Source organism: Plecotus auritus, assembly GCF_963455305.1.
Source record: "Plecotus auritus genome assembly, chromosome: 12".
Classification (NCBI taxonomy): Eukaryota; Metazoa; Chordata; class Mammalia; order Chiroptera; family Vespertilionidae; genus Plecotus; species Plecotus auritus.
Window position 1 is genome coordinate 22712193 of NC_137778.1, and position 16872 is coordinate 22729064.

Genomic DNA, 16872 nt, shown 5'->3' on the forward strand with positions numbered 1-16872 from the left:
TTTATATTTAGCTAGTGCCAAAAGGACACCATTTTACACAGATTCAGTAATGCACACAAGTCAATCTCTCCTGTGAAAATCCAATTGGAAGTGCTTACCCTATTACTATGTTTGCCTGTTGGATAGTGATAGGCTGCCCACGACTAAATATCATCTCTGTGACATCTTGACTAGTGAAACATAAGCCAAATTGCAGCATTCCTAATGACTGAGAGGTTGATAGCAAAGTGCCTTACATGCCTGCAGCAGATGAAAGTTCCACACTATTACTGTGTTTCACAATCATGACCAATAAGTAACTGTAAGTCTCTCAACTTCTCACTAACCACCAATGGTTAAATGAGCCTTAATGTACAAAGTCATTTTCAGAATTAGGCACACACAATTTAGTGCACACTGCTAAAAATTAGCAGTATATTTAGCTAAAATTCACGGGAATGGCATAAAGCACTGAATTTAAACAAATCAGTGAAACACATTGAACAAGACCATCAGACTCCAGCAACATGACATTAAAGAGTGATTTTCCAAATTAGGAAAGTCTTATGGGGAGCATGCAGTTGGGTGGAGGGGCTGGTTAAGGTAGAATATAATCTCATCTTTCCTCTGATGAGCACTTATAATTAGAAAGTATAGGAGGAGCCTGAATATTACAATAAAATATATTTTAATCTCTGAATAATTGATGGAGAAACCAAATTAGGAGAAAGTTCAATTAAGCAAGGATAAAATGAAAGTTTCCTTTAATTTACGATGTTCTAAGAAAATAAAATTGAAACTTATTTCTTCACTTTCTTCCAAACATCTAATTTTATTTTTCAGTCAGATAAATTCATTAAATAAATATATTTCAGTGCCTTTAACTATTTGGAAATTATTGGCTAAAATGAGTAACCACATTTCAAACTCTAACAAATATGTTATTTGTTTGATTTTTACTTTTAGATTCTCTTTCTGTATCATGAAAAAAAAATAACTCACAATTCTGACATAGCTTAAAGAATTTATTTGGGTTCAAAAGAAGAAATTAAGTTATTCCTGAAGTTTGAACAATTGCCCCTAAAGAGGGAAAAGAAAGGATAAAGAATACAAGGTAAACTTAATCAACTATTAAAATAGTAAGAAGTCTATACTTCTTGACTTTCTCAACCACAACAATGCAAAAAAGGCCTTTTAATATCCAGGTTCTTTAGTTCTCAGAAGATTCATAACTATTTCAAAGCTGAGAGAAGAATTTATACCCCAGGAACCAGTGTTCATTTAGAAACAGGGTGGCAGCGTCAGTAAGAACAGAGTTAACAACTCATTGGGTTAGTCACAGGCAGGCCTGCATACCATAGTAAACTGGCTCAGCCACCTTTAACTTTTAAGTCTCCAATTAGAAAGGAAAGCTGCTACTATGCTCTTAAAGCTACATTTCTGCTGAGTTGGACCAAAAATCTATAGTGGTTCCAGTAGGCCAAAATTAGACAGCTTTCTCCCCTACCCCCATTCCTATTATGCTATCGCATTATTTTCACCTGCTATAACAATTAATGATCTTTCATAGTCACAATATTTAATTATAGTCATTTAAAAATATGCTTGCTCTCTAAGGCTGAGACATGTAATATTGTTTCAGTTAAGGTCTGAAACATTTTGTTCACTTTCTCATCATCTAAAAATAGTATTTTTCATCTTCAGATTGAAAGACAAAAAAAGGTTATAAAAAACCCTTAAGTTTTAAATTTAACTCATCATTTCCTTTGCCATTAGGTATGAACTGAGATGAGGTGACAACTTAAAATAATGAGAGATAACCTCCAATCCAGCCCTACATAGAATGATGTATTGAACAGAGAGAACATTTGGATGCTTTTCTTAGCAGCACTATCAACTATCTGTGTGTCCTGTGTGAGCCATTTCACCTTTCCTGCTCTGATCTTCATTAATAAACTGGGTTATTCAGACCAACCAGCGATGAAGACAAGATGAATGAGTTCATATGCTTTGATGCAAAATTAGCATTTTGGAAAAAAGGGGCTCTCTAAATACAAAGTGTAGTGTTATAACATCATTTCCTCAACATGCACATTTTCCTCTTTATCAATGTGCTTTCTCTGAAAAGTGTGGTGAAGAAATTGACAACTGGATAATTATAAGGGCAAAAGCACTTTTGGTGGAGGATGTGCTTGTTCAACAAACAGAACTCAACCTCTGCCTTTAGAACCTAGTAGTGTTTTCGTGGCCTTTAGTTTATTTTTCAGGAAGCAAATGTCAAAAGTGATTCAGGGGTGAAAAAAAAGTAAGACAGTGCTAAGGAGATGAAGAGGTATAGTAATTAGATACAGTGAATAGGTAGTTGCCTTGAGAAGGTGAGTGAGAGACAATACTTAAGAAGGTAAGGAAGTCAGCCTTGTAGATTTCTCAGGGAAGAACACTGGGAACTAACGCAAAGCTTCTAGGGCAGTGGTCGGCAAACCACGGCTCGCAAGCCACATGCGGCTCTTTGGCCCCTTGAGTGTGGCTCTTCCACAAAATACCACGGCCTGGGCAAGTCTATTTTGAAGAAGTGGCGTTAGAAGAAGTTTAAGTTTAAAAAATTTGGCTCTCAAAAGAAATTTCAGTCGTTGTACTGTTGATATTTGGCTCTGTTGACTAATGAGTTTGCCGACCACTGTTCTAGGGTAAACAGCAGCAGGGGGCCCATGGGACTGGAACTATTTGTAGCAGAGTGCTCCTATTTGTTTGTAGCTTACAGGCCTACACATAAAAACTTTAGCTTTTGACTCAAAGAAAAACCACCAGGTGAAATACACTTCACCCAAAGGTACAAATCACAGAGAAACCCTATGGACATATACTTACTGACACTTTAATTATTTTCTTTTCAGGATTTTGAATAATGAATGTGATTGAAATAATTCTGGAATATTATGTTTGGAAAAAGAGTAAAAGGAAATGTTTTTATCATATATGTTTGCTAATACATAAATGTTTAACTGAGGGTTAGTTTCAAAACCTTCTGAAAGTATCAAAAGAGAAAGGTTATCTGCTATATGACATCATTATGACCATATATTTAGAAGCATAAAATAAACTATATTTACTTTTTGTTCAATCATATTTAACCAAAATTCATATGTCATGTCATATATGCATATATGTAACATTAATAATGCAGCTTAAAATGCCAGGAATTCTGGTAATGTCTACCACTTTTAGGTTAAGTTACAATAGTGTTTTTAAAAGATAGATAGCCCAGCTGGCGTGGCTCAGTGGTTGACCATTGACCCATTCACCAAGAGGTTGCTGGTTCGATTGCTGGCTAGGGCCTCCGGCATACCCCACACTAGAGATCGAGCCTGCAACCCGAGCATGTACCCTGACCAGGAATGGAACCATGACCTCCTGGTTCATGGGTCGACGCTCAACCACTGAGCTATGCAGGCTGGGCCAGTGGGGGCAAATTTTTAAAAAGGGAATAATCTCACCAATATGAAAGCCATTTCAGAAAATTCAACATGAAAGATGAACAAACAATGTAGAAAGATATATTTGGTGGACAATGACGCAGGAACCAAAATATCTTTCTCATAGCAAATTTCTCTAATTATGACAGACCAGAAAAACATTACATATTCACAGATGCAGTCAGTTTGGCATATATAGTATGTCTAAATATTTCACATGAATAGCAACCCAAACCAATTCCTAGTCATTTTGTTGTCCAGGATTATAAAATATAAATGAATGGGAATGCCCTTCCAATTCTAATATTCACAGGCCCCTTTAATATTTTTTATATTATATTTAAGAAACAAGTGTTCTAATATTCTTAAAAGGAGAATTTTCCAGTTCACTTCAAAAACCTTTTTAAAAATCATTAACATTTTAACATATAGCATGATAGAAAATTGAATACACACCAAACTGTGTGCAACCATTCAGGTCACTGAAATTTCAGTGTGTATAATGTTGCTGTGAATGAGCTGACCTCACTATCATCTATTTTCCCTTATATTGTGTAAATGATGATAACAATAAGTAGAAGTGGTTCAAATTATTAATAAACTATAGGCCCAGCACATGAAATCACGCAGCCCCGCCCACCCGCCCACCACCTTGCCAACCCACGAGCGCCTTGCCGCGCTTGCAGCCCTGCCCACCACCGCGCTGCGATCGGAGCCTGTGGGCCACAGGGGAGGGACCGAGAGGTGCTCCATGCACTTCATGGTGACCAGTTGTTTGGTCGTTTCAGTCGTGACGACTCTGGCCTTTTATTATTATGACTAGAGGCCCAATGCATGAAATTCGTGCACGGGGGTGTGTGTTCCTCAGCACAGCCTGCACCCTCTCTAATCTGGGACCCCTCGAGGAATGTTTGACTGCCCGTTTAGGCCCGATCCCAGTAGGATTGGGCCTAAACGAGCAGTCGGACATCCCTCTCACAATCCAGGACTGCTGGCTCCCAACTGCTCACCTGCCTGCCTTCCTGATTGCCCCTAACCGCTTCTGCCTGCCAGCCTGATCACCCCTAACCACTCCCCTGCCAGCCTGATTGATGTCTAACTGCTCCCCTGCCAGCCTGTTTGCCCCTAACTGCCCTCCCCTGCAGGCCTGGTCACCCCTAACTGCCCTCCCCTGCTGGCCATCTTGTGGCGGCCATCTTGTGTCCACATGGGGGCAGCCATCTTGTGTGTTGGAGTGTTGGTCAATTTGCATATTACTCTTTTATTAGATAGGATAAGGTAAGCAAATAACTTAGCTCTCCATGCTGTGAATTCTAAATTAGAAGAATACTTCTTCCATAGGAGGCACATAATACATTTAAGAAACAGAATAGGAAGGAAAGAATAGTATTAGGAAATGAGTTTGTACCTCTCTAGTAAAGATGGATTTTAATAACAAATAGCAAAAAGTGAAAGAAAAAAGGCTTCATGAAAATGGAATTTCATACTTTTTGTTGGAGGGCTCCTGAAGGTAATGGAAGTTTAAAAGTGCAGGTAGAGAACCATTTTATAAAGGAAAAGGGACAAGAGCAAAGAGAAGAAAATTACATATTACATTTATATAGTTGCTAATACTATAGCATCTGGGCATTTCATAGACTTCATCCACCTGATTCTCAGTGGGACATTCTCTGCTGTGTCCCACTTTTACTGCTTTAAAGCCTGTGTACCAACAGTCACTACCATTCAGCTGCTCTGAAATACAAATCCCCAGAGCCACTTTAATTCATCCAATTTGTATCACTTAGAATGCAATACTTCACTCAAATAAGCAGTCCTTTCAAGTTGCATGCACTAGACACTTACTTCAATACATTCAAATTGGTGCTAAGTATGAAAATGTGGTGACTTCTCAGAAAGTAAAGACACCCAGTCTCCCCACCTTTACTTTACTTCAATAAATTTATTCTCTATTATTATAATAATAAATTTATTCTTGTTAATATAATAGGAGAACAGATTTCTCTCTGGTCAAGGAATCTGAACATCCACAAGTATTCCATTTCTTCAGCTTAGGACTTACTTCACATGATGATATTGGATGGTATGGTAGAGAATAGTTTTAGTGCAAATAACACTTGCAACCAGAACGGCTAAGAAACAGCTTAGGGTTACAGGGTATCTTTAGTTTCAAATACAAAGCATATCTTTGGGCTTTGGTGCTAGCAACCAGGGATCTTAATAACAATGATGAAAATATAAGGATAACTACAACACTCAACTATCATTTCTTTTTTTTTTTTAATATATTTTATTGATTTTTTACAGAGAGGAAGGGAGAGGGATAGAGAGCGAGAAACACTGATGAGAGAGAGAGACATCAATCAGCTGCCTCCTGCACACCCCCCACTGGGGACGTGCCCGCAACCAAGGTACATGCCCTTGACCGGAATCGAACCCGGGACCCTTCAGTCCGCAGGCTGATGCTCTATCCACTGAGCCACACCGGTTTCGGCTCAACTATCATTTCTTAATCCTTGTTAAATGCCAAGAGTGTTATATGAGTTCTCTCTTTAATCCTGACAATAATTTTCTGAGTTGGGATTATTGCCCCCATTTTACAGATAAGGAAACAGGAGATGTTCTGTTACTCTGCCCATGTTTGCACAGGTGGTAAAGGGCAAAATCAGGACTGGAACCCATGTGGTTTGGAGCCTGTACTTTTAATCACCATGCATACTATCCTATTCTCCTTGTGTTTTGTATTATTGGCTGTAAAGGAGAAAAAATAAGATACATTATCATGGAGACTCTTCCTAAAAGTAACTCAAAGAACTTGAACCATATGCACACATTTCTTCATATTTTAAAGAAAATGAAAGCAAACTCTTTCAGCAATAATTTACTGCAAAAAAAAAAGCCCATCAAAGAAAATTTTCAATCCTGGAATTCTGATGCTAAAAAGAATATTCTAGTCAAGAAACAAAGAGAAGTGAAGCAATGGGATGAAGAGGGAAAAAGTTTACTAGCTTAATGGTGAAAAATTTGAACAAAATAAGAAACAAGCTATAAAGAATATCTACTACTGATTCCTTGAATAAAAAAGTTACAAAAAGCCCTCCAAAAAATAACCTGCCTTTAGGGACAGAGATGAATAGGTGAAGAACAGAGGATTTTTAGGGTGGTGAAAATACTCTGTGATACTGTAATGATGGATACATGCCATATAGTTGTCAAAACCCACAGAATGTACATCAAGAATAACCCCTAGTGTTAAACCTTAAAAAAAAGCCTTGCTCTTCTATCTTGCTAAGTAATCTTCAGTATATCTAAGTGGAACGACAACTACTTAGGCCAATTCTATGAGACAAAGCTAGATTAAAAGCATTACGATCTTAGGTTTTACAAAGAACAATCTATATATATAAAAGAATAAGCGACCTAACGGCTGAACAGCCATCGACTGGTCGCTATGATGTGCACTGACCACCAGGGGGCAGACACTCAACGCAGGAGTTGCCCCCTGGTGGTCAGTGCTCTCCCACAGCCAACCTCCCATGGCCAGCCAACCTTCTGCAGTCCCTCCCGCCAGCCGGCCGGCCACCCTTATGGGCCCCTATTGGGTGGGGGGGGGGGGGTCAGCCAGTCAACCTCCTGTGGCCCTCCTCCTACCCCCCCTCCCCGATCAGCCCTGATCACCAGCCAGGCCGAGGGACCCCACCTGTGCATAAATTCGTGCACTGGGCCTCTAGTCTCTAAATAACTAAGAAAGCATTATTCAGCATAAAAATGACTGTTTTGAGCATTTCAATCTAGTTATTTATAAAATTTTCTTAATCTCACAGCTTCATTTTGGTGAGTCATATTTTGTCCACTCTAGAAGACAATGCCTTCTAATTTACAGAGATTTCTAAGACCTTATCTAAACTTTTTCTATAACTGACTATTGTTCTCATTATTAGTATGTTTCATATATAACTGTGAGTATAATCTTTGATTTACTTATACTATGATTTCAGTATTCATCTTTAAAATCCTAAAAAAGATTTGGTCCTTGATTGTGTCAGGGCCTTTTAAGACTATTTGGGGTTTCATCCTAAAATAGATTTTAACAGAAAGTATTTAAAGTACTGAAAACATACAAACTTTTGGGCCCCTAATAAAAGATTAGATTTCAAATATGCATATGAAACTGTGTGAAAACAAAAATTGCTTATATTGGACATCACTTATTAGTGAAGGTAATAGAAAAGGGAGGAGCCTATGATGTTGACTTGTACCCCTTTTGCCTCCAAGCACTGCAAGTCTCTCTTTCAAAGTGTCTGTTGGCTTCATTTTGTTTCTTTTTTTCCACTACCATCTAACACCTTACTCCAGGACTTTTTATGTCTCATGCAGATTATGGCAGGACCCTCCTAACTGACCTCAGTGACTCCAGTCTCTCTCTGCTTAAAGCTATTCTGCTCATCATTACCGTATTAACCTCCCTAAAACACTACTTTCTTAATATAATTACCTTCCTAGAGATCTTAAGATAGACAGGTACCTGCCCCCACCTTATTATACCAACACTCTCCAACATATTGCCTTATTCAGATGATCTTTGATCTATCTCAAACTGACCATATTCATCCCTAGTGTCTACCTTTACTAATGGTTTTTACTTATCTGCCACATCTTAGGTAACCTTCAACGCAAATTTCAATTCATCTACCTCTATAAAACCAGGCCTAATTACTAACATTTCTTTGGTTTTCAATTAACACATTTATAAATTCCTATTACTTGATTATATGTTCTCTAGTTTGGGTTACCAAACTATATTTCTGTCCAATAGAGTGTTCTGCAAATGAAGTCTTGTACTCTAGATTTGAATAATGGTGATCTTGTCTAAATTTTCAAATAAATTCTCTCTACTTTAAATATTTCTCCCATAATGTTTAACAGAATTTTCTATATGTTAAATATTTCTCCTATAATGTTTTTATATACCATTTGTACCCTTTCTTGCTTGTCTGCAAGTATTAAAACAGAATACAACATAATAATTAGTAATAAATAAATTTTAACTAAACTAAAAAACATTTCAGCATAGCCTACATACCTTGTTTTTGCCTTTAATAAACACGTGATCATTTAGAATTGCCATTTTTGTATGCTAATTAGTAAAATATTAATAAATTCATATAGTTTGATTTAGTACATAATAAAATTATCAATACATTTTCTAGTTATCTCTCATTTACAAATGGAACTAAAGAACTCCATCTAATCTAGTTTAAGGAACACTCTCTTTTTATGTATATTAACGTGAATCATCAGCTATAATTAAGATTTTGGTAAATAAGCTTCATGGGAGATTAGGTTTAAAAGTTTTGAGGTTTTTCCTTCTATGCATCACTCTATTGGAAAATTCACATATTTCCAAGCTTTAATAAGAAGCATACTTAAACATAAATGAATCAGGGATAAGTCTTGATATCTTCTTATTCATCCTTATTGTCTTCAGATATCTGTTTGGCTTGATTTCCTTTAGTTTTTAATTTGCATATCCCCATAAGAAAATACCCTAAAAAATGATGTAAGACTTAAAAGCTCTTAAGGGAATGATGACTCCCGTGGGACTAAAAATGGATTCAAATGATATGCTTAGGTTTTTTGCATGGATCGTGGTATTTTTTGTTTTTCAATTTAGATACCAGAATGCCAAGTCATTCATTTACAGTGAAAAACTGAATTTATCACTGATTAGAAATATTAATCCAATTGTAATACAGGATTCATTCTTTTTTAGAAGTCAAACTTTATGAGAAATTAAACCATAATCAGTGGTAGATTTTAAACTATTGATTCAATTTCTTTAATGGTTATAAGTAGCAGGTCTACTTACATTTTTATTTTTTATAATCAATTTTAATAAATTACTTTTTTTAAATATCCGTTTTCTCTAAATTATTAAATACATTATCACAAAGTTTTTCATGACAGTCTATTTTTCAAGTCTCTGGTTTTCTGTAATGGTGTCCCTTTTTTCATTTCTAACATTGTTTACTTGTGCTTTCTCTTTTGTCTTGAACAAGTCTTGACAGTTTTATTCTCATTGGAGAAATAACTTTAAAGAAACAACACTTGATTTTTTTATTTTATTACATTTACTTCTGTTTGCTATTTTACTATCATTTACTGTTATCTTCATTATTTCTTTCCCTAAACTTTCTTTGGGTTTATTCTTTCTTTTTCTAATTTATTTAGTTGAATACTTAATTACTTCATTAATTCTCATCTTTTCTCCTTTCAATGTAAAAGATTAAGGCTGTAAGTTTCACTTAATAACTCCTTTAGCAATATCCTACAAGTTTTGGAATGTACTGTTTTCAGGATATTCAGTTTTAAGTATTTTATATTTTCCATTATTTCTTCTGGGACTAAAGAGTTAAATATAAATAACTTTAAAATTTTCTAAAAGTAAAGGTTTTTATTTATTTTTTAAGGCTTGCATTCTTTTTTTAAGATATATTTTTATTGATTTCAGAGAGGAAGGGAGAAGGAGAAAGAGATAGAAACATCAATGATGAGAGAGAATCACTGATCAGCTGTCTCCTGCATGCCCCTTACTGGGGATTGAGCCTGCAATCCGGGCATGTGCCCTCGACTGGAATAGAACCCGGGACCCTTCAGTCCATAGGCCGACACTCTATCCGCTGAGCCAAACCAGCTAGGGCGAAAAGTAAAGGCTTTTAAAGTAAATTTTTTATTATTAATTTCTAACTTAGTTCAGCTATGATTAAGAGAATGCTTTCTGTATAAGATAGACTTTGAAATTTGTTGAGATTTATTTATGCTTCAATCTATTGTCAGTGCGCATCATAGCGACAAGTCATTCCACTGTTCGGTCCATTTGCATATTAGCCTTTTATTATATAGAACTCATATTCTTCCCTCAAAAACTGTCCCTTTCACAACTTCTCTATTTTTGTTAACAGTACCATCATCCTCCCAAGTTCAAAATTAGTCTTTGACTCATTATGTTCCCCATTCCTCTAATTTGTCACCAATTTTGCTGACAGATCTATGTAATCTCTCCACTTTTTCATCTTATTCATCTGAGGTGCACAAATATTCATCTGCACTTAAAGTGTACTAGGAGCTAAAAGACAGATGATTGAGCCCCTGCAGGCATTTACAATCTAGTTATAATAATAAATAAGCAAATCACTAATTATAACATAGAGGGTTAAGTTATTTAATATCTGGAGTACTGTAATAGCTTTCAAACAGGTTTAACTGCTTCTAGTCTCTTCCTCCTACTGGGACACTTTCAGATATGCCTGCCTAAGAAGCTACTCTGACCATATCTTTTACTTGCTCAAGAATCTCTAATTCTTCCCACAACTGCTTTCAGGATAAAACAGTCATTAGCCTGTCGTCAGAGTCCTACACAGCGAGCCACCAAATAGCCTTTAAGCATTATCTCTCATTATTTCTTTACATGAACTTCCATTCCTTTCAAATCAATTTACTATTTGGACATGAACATTAATTTAATATTCCTCATGCCACTCCTTTCATACAGAAAACACTAGTTCTATAAAAATCTATTCCATTGTTTAAGACTCAGATTACATCCTATCTCTGTAAAGCAATCTTCAGTGTTACTAATCAAAAATAATGTGTTCCTTCTTCAAATTCCCAAAGCAAGTTTTGCCTGGATAAATCATTTCACCATCAGGTACTGCCTTATTTTATTTTATTATCTCCATTGTCTTAAATTTTTAAATCTTTCTCACTTAATTGTACATAATTCATGTTTTCTCCCTAACCAAATTCTATGCTTTGCACAGACAGCTTTATCTTGTACTTCTTTGTACCCAGCCATAGTACCTAGCACAGTCTTGTTCATGAGCAAGATTTGAAACAGGGGTAGGGTTTTGGAAAAGTTCAGTTTGGATAAAGGGACACTGCCAATGGAAGAAACAACACATGCAAAAGTAGGGAAGGGCAATGTTTGTCCAAGATATAGAAAGTAAATCAATTTGATGGAATGAAGTCCTCCCCACCCAAAGGAATACTGGCATGTCAGGTCAGAATAAGTTCCAGAGTAAGGTGTTTTGACTTTATCTGTAGGTGATGAGGGAATCATAGAATATTTTAGACTAGAATAAAGAACAGGGCACAGTTTTATAAAGTTTTATCAACTCAGCAGTGCACTAATTTAACAGGAAGGTCTGAACATCAATTAAGTGGCTATTGCTCGAAAGTGATGTAGTAAAGCCTCACCAACAAAGTATTTTTCTTTCATTTCCTCTCCTAGAGAGAAGGCTGCCATAAAATTCTTGGGCAAACAAAGCATAGTTTGATAGGTTCTCTGACAACAACTCTTGATTCTACTTATCCTAGATTCACAATAAAGTAAATTCAATATTTTTATTTTTCTCTTAGCATCTTCATTGGGAAGCTCTTATTAATGGTAATTCCATTAGCAAACGACTCGTCACAAGGGCTTTGTTTAATCCTCAAGCTATTTCAAGCTATATGTGAGATGGTTTTGCTTCTAGTTTCTCTAGAGGAGTTTAGGAAATTCCTATTTACCCACAGAAGGAGGTTAGCTATTCAAGGTCAGGAGAGAGCTTCAATCCCCAAAATAAGACTTGCTGACACCCAGGGCTCAGCCCTGCCACCGTGGAGCGTGGGATACACAGATATCCACTCACTCAGTAACTAAACTTCTCCTTATAGCCCTTGAGTAGCATCTGACTCTAACTTATCTGTGTTTTATCTGTTACATATGCCAAAGTTTTCTTTCATTAGGTGGATAATTTGTAGGAATTTGCATTTTTCTTCCAAGCATGCTCTAACATCTTTTGTCTTTATCACGTCCATCTGTGGATCAAGAGGGACTCACTAACTCTCCTAAACAGAGGATGGGTGTAGGGGCAAGAAGGGGCACAGACTGCAGTACTTTTTGTTTGCCCATTTCTATTTATTTGACCAAATGCTTTACAGGCATAGTGGGGTAATGGCCAAAAAAAGAAAGACATTAATCTTGAGGGAAATAATTAAAATTTATAGAAATATTATGCAAGAGCAAGGAAAACATTTTCGGTGGTGACTCTGCCCTCCTTTCCCATGATGCAGTAGGGTCTAAGTGGCTGGTTTCACTCAGGGATATTTGTATTTGCTTTTCTTCTCTGATGGTTCTTTATGTGTGTGGGGGGAGGGGAATGGGAAGCAAGTAGAATGAGATAGGCTGCAGAGAAATGAAGAGTTAAGAGGTGCACATATTTCTTAAAGTCACCTAAATGTCCAAGACATGTGAAACTATGATAAGCAAATTAAGAGTAGAATTAGTGTCTAAATATGTGTACTTGGGTTTCTATAGAATTAGAAAAAATTTGATTAGGATGACCCTTTACTGCTAAATTGCATGAAAAAAGAAATCATTTATAAACTGTTAAGATTGACAATATAACTGAATTAAATAAAACAAAACAGAAACTTATGCTAAATATAAAAAAAGATTTTAAAATAGAGATATTTTGGGGGGTGGCAGAAGACTACTTACAGGTCAGAGAATATTCATGAGGAATAAATCAGAAAACCATAAATTTTGCCCATTATAATAAAAGTATCCTTATATTTAGGGAAATATATTATGAGATAAATCAATTTTATAAAAAAGATAACTTTGAAGGCAATTATTAATCTAACAAAAATAGGATTTTTATAAGTATCAAGCCATCATATTACATTTAAGATACAACTGGATATAATCTAACTTTCCTAAGAATTTGTTTATTATACCAATATCATGATCAATAATTCCTTTCCTTAAGAAATTCATTAGAAAGCATCTGTAACTGGGAAGTTAAAGTAATGGCTGATCCATGTGTCCTATTTCTTTTCTCCATAGAAATCTTCTATATGAACATTACAGATATTTCACACTCTGCATAAAAGCTACTTCTCAAACCATATGTTAGCTTTTCTTGCACACAAAGCCTATTCCCACTCTCATACAGCAAGCCTCATCATCCCTGCATTGAGGGGTATGGCAAAACAACAATATATTTTGGCTAGCAGAAGTTGTCTAAATAGCACGAACAGCTGCCCAGATGACAGGATAAGCCTTGCATGGAGCTGGCACTCTTTGTTAAAGCAAAGCAAACTGTCTCTTATTTCTCATAGCAAATGTTGTTGGCACCAGTTCTACAGACATAAACAAAACTTGAACGTATTTTCTTAATTTCTCTTCCCCTCTTTTAAAAATCCAAAAGTGGATTTTGCAAAATGTGGGGTCTTACTCCCCAAAGTAAGAGAAGTGCAGACAACAACGGGTTAAAAGAACAAGCGGAGCCCTACCGTACCCAGAAATGACAGAAGGCTCTTCTCCTCTTCGGTGCTACTATCCAACCACTCGGCCACATCACCGGGGGAAAGGAGACTCATTCTCCAGCCAGAAAACTTTTCCATACAGAGCACAATTAGTGAATGATGAAGTGGGAAAAGAAAGATACAGAGACTAAATTCTTGGGGGTGCAACACTTAAATTGCTAGCCAGGCTGTAATAATGAAAGAGAAAATGTGATCCTCCCTCCACTCTGAATTCTGTCTCTGTGACATCAATCTAATACAACGGGGGAGGGGGAAGGAAATAGAGGGTTAAAAGAGGGTGAGAGAAGAGAAGAGAGAGGTTTGTCTGTCTCTGGGTGTTAAGCTTGAGTCTGAAAGAGAAAGCAGGAATAAAATTGAATAATGATTTGTGTTCAATGACAGGAGAAAGCGAAGGAAAATAAAGAATAAAGACACTCAAAGAAAAAGAAACAGGTTCCTACACTGGAGCAGCTTAGATAACTGGACAGCACAATAGCTAATCAGTTAAGTAAAGCATATCATCAAACAAAAACAAAGGCAAAAGAACAAATTCAGCATTTTGTTTTGTTCTGAGAAGAAAGGTTTTCAAATTTTCTTTCAGTCAGTCAGGGGAGAGAACTGCAGCCTCCTAACCCCTTCCTGCGTTAGCTATTTCAACAGCATCCCAGCCCCCTTTACGGAGATTTCCTGCAAGCCGAGGCAGGTTGATAAATCTGTGAATAGGAAGCTCTCATCCCTCCTTTCTTCTCCTCCTCCTCCATTCCTCCCCCCACCTCGCATGGCGACTGCATTGATCGACAATAATGGAATCTGTAACAGACTGCCAGCAGCAACATTAAGGATATTACAAGTCCACTTCATAAGAATTCGAGCCGGTGGTCGGAACTTAGGGGCAACTCTGGGCTTCCAGTCAATAGCTCTGTCTTTCTTAGCGAGAAAGAAAAGAGGGAGGGAGGAAAGAAGGAAGGGAGGGAGGGTGGGAAGGTGGGGGGGGGGGGGCAAGGAGAGGGGGGAGGGGAGGGAGGGAGAGGAAGCTGAAATCTGAAAGAAGTAAGAAAAGTGGACTTGCTGGGCTGAAGGTTCAGAGATCCACCGTTGAAGCAAATGACTGTCCTTCAATCCATCACACAGTCATTGTGAAGCAGTCAGAACAAGACAGATTTTCAATATGATTTACATTATGTATTTACATAGTTTAAGGTTATTTCATAGGCTTACACCTAATTAATAGGCAGAGAAAACTCAAGCAGAAGAGGTATTTTCAGAGACACATAGATCACTCATATCCCTGTTCTCTGGAGATTGATCGGGTTTGTTGCTATAAGAAAACACTCTTAAAAAGGTAGGGTGTTGCCCGGCCAGCAGGGCTCAGTGATTGAGCATTGCCCTATGAACCAGGAGGTCACAGTTCGATTCCGGTCAGGGTACAAGCTCTGGGTTGCAGCTCTATCCCCAGTGTGGGGCATGCAGGAGGCAGCCAATCAATGATTCTCTCTCATTATTGATCTCTCTCTCTCTCTCTCTCTCTCTCTCTCTCTCTCTCTCTCTCTCTCTCTCTCTCTCTCTCTCCCCCCTTCCTCTATGAAATTAAACAACAAAGGTAGGGTGTTTTTTGCATTCACAAAACATTGCCTTTGTTCCCAATAACTTGCTCTTTCTATTCTAGTAACCTACTTCAAGTGAGAGAATTTTCACTGCTTAAGAGTTACTGTCTCAATAGAGCCTGAATTCACATCCTTCTCTCCATGCTCACTTTACTATTCTTCATCTGGACTCTGCTCATTTTGACTGTAAGCTCCCTGAGGACACAGTAGACAGTTGTTTATTAATCTTTGTAACCCAGTGGCTAGAGCAGTGCCTGGCACTTAGAAGGAGTTCAATAAATAGTTACTGAAGTTTTGTCTGCTTTAAAAGTGTGAACAGCTTCAACACTGGCAGGAGGTATCAGGCTGAATATTTTAGGATCTCTTTTTAAGATTAGTCATTTTGACAGATAGTGACTTAAAAGCAGTTATAGTTACAGCACCAACTGATTGAGAAAACAGAAAATGTAAAAAAAAAAGGTATTATGAATTATGTTTAAATTAATCTTTTATTACTCAAAATAACTACATAAAATTGAAAAGGTGTGATAAATATCAAAATCCACAGGCTATGCTTGCTTAGCACCTAAGCATGAACTAGTAGATAATCCTTTTGCAACAAATAACTTTATGACACATAGTATTTGTGTAGCTTCCAGGCTGAAATCAATGGTCTAGACCAGGGGTGGGCAAACTTTTTGACTCGAGGGCCACAATGGGTTCTTAAACTGGACCGGAGGGCCGGAACAAAAGCATGGATGGAGTGTTTGTGTGAACTAATATAAATTCAAAGTAAAGGAGCGGAGGGGAGAGCAAGAGAACCGGATAGAACAGCCGGATCCGGCCCGCGGGCCGTAGTTTGCCCACGGCTGGTCTAGACTCTAGACTCTAGACGCAGTGGTTCTCAACCTTTCTAAGGCCACGACCCTTTAATACAGTTCCTCATGTTGTGGTGACCCCCAACCATAAAATTATTTTCGCTACTTCATAACTGTAATTTTGCTACCATTATGAATCGTAATGTAAATATCTGTGTTTTCCGATGGTCTTAGGCGACGCTGCTAGCGGTTCTCAACCTGTGGGCCGCTGCTGTAGAGCCTAGACTCTAGAGCATCAAGGTCAAACTTCTTGGTGTGATGTGGCTACTGCTTCTCTCTAGGGAGGGGCCCCCAGACTCCCCTTGGCTCAGCCATGCAGGCCTTGGCATGTTTCACTAAAAGTAATCTACAGAAGAGCAGGAAAAATTTATCCTTTTTATTCATTGGTGTAGAGCACTATATGGCCATAGTAGGTGCTAAAATTTTTTTATTGACTTTGGCATCTCCTGTGAAGTATCATTCTTTCTACTGTATATACCTGATATCAAACTGATTCATTGAGACTCAGCTCAAATATTACCTCTCCAGGTCTTCCCTGACACCTTATGATAGAGTTAATGGTTTTCTCACCTAAACTTTCTTTGTTATTACCATTAGTTTATTGAAATT

At 37.3% G+C, this 16872-nt stretch overlaps 1 protein-coding gene across 8 annotated transcripts in view; it reads right to left on the bottom strand.

Annotated features, from left to right (window-relative positions):
• RASAL2 (RAS protein activator like 2) overlaps positions 1-16872 on the bottom strand; it is a gene marked incomplete at its 5' end in the record, with an annotated part of 257338 nt that overhangs the window by 65045 nt on the left and 175421 nt on the right. The window contains one exon of one of the 8 annotated variants that reach the window (XM_080648922.1): positions 13796-14753. The exons of 6 other annotated variants lie outside the window; for them this stretch is intronic. In XM_080648922.1, coding sequence (XP_080505048.1) covers positions 13796-13901 — 106 coding nt within the window. Of the gene's footprint in view, positions 1-98; positions 129-13795; positions 14754-16872 lie in introns of those variants that run through there. One more of the 8 variants, XM_080648923.1, reaches the window with a different exon arrangement.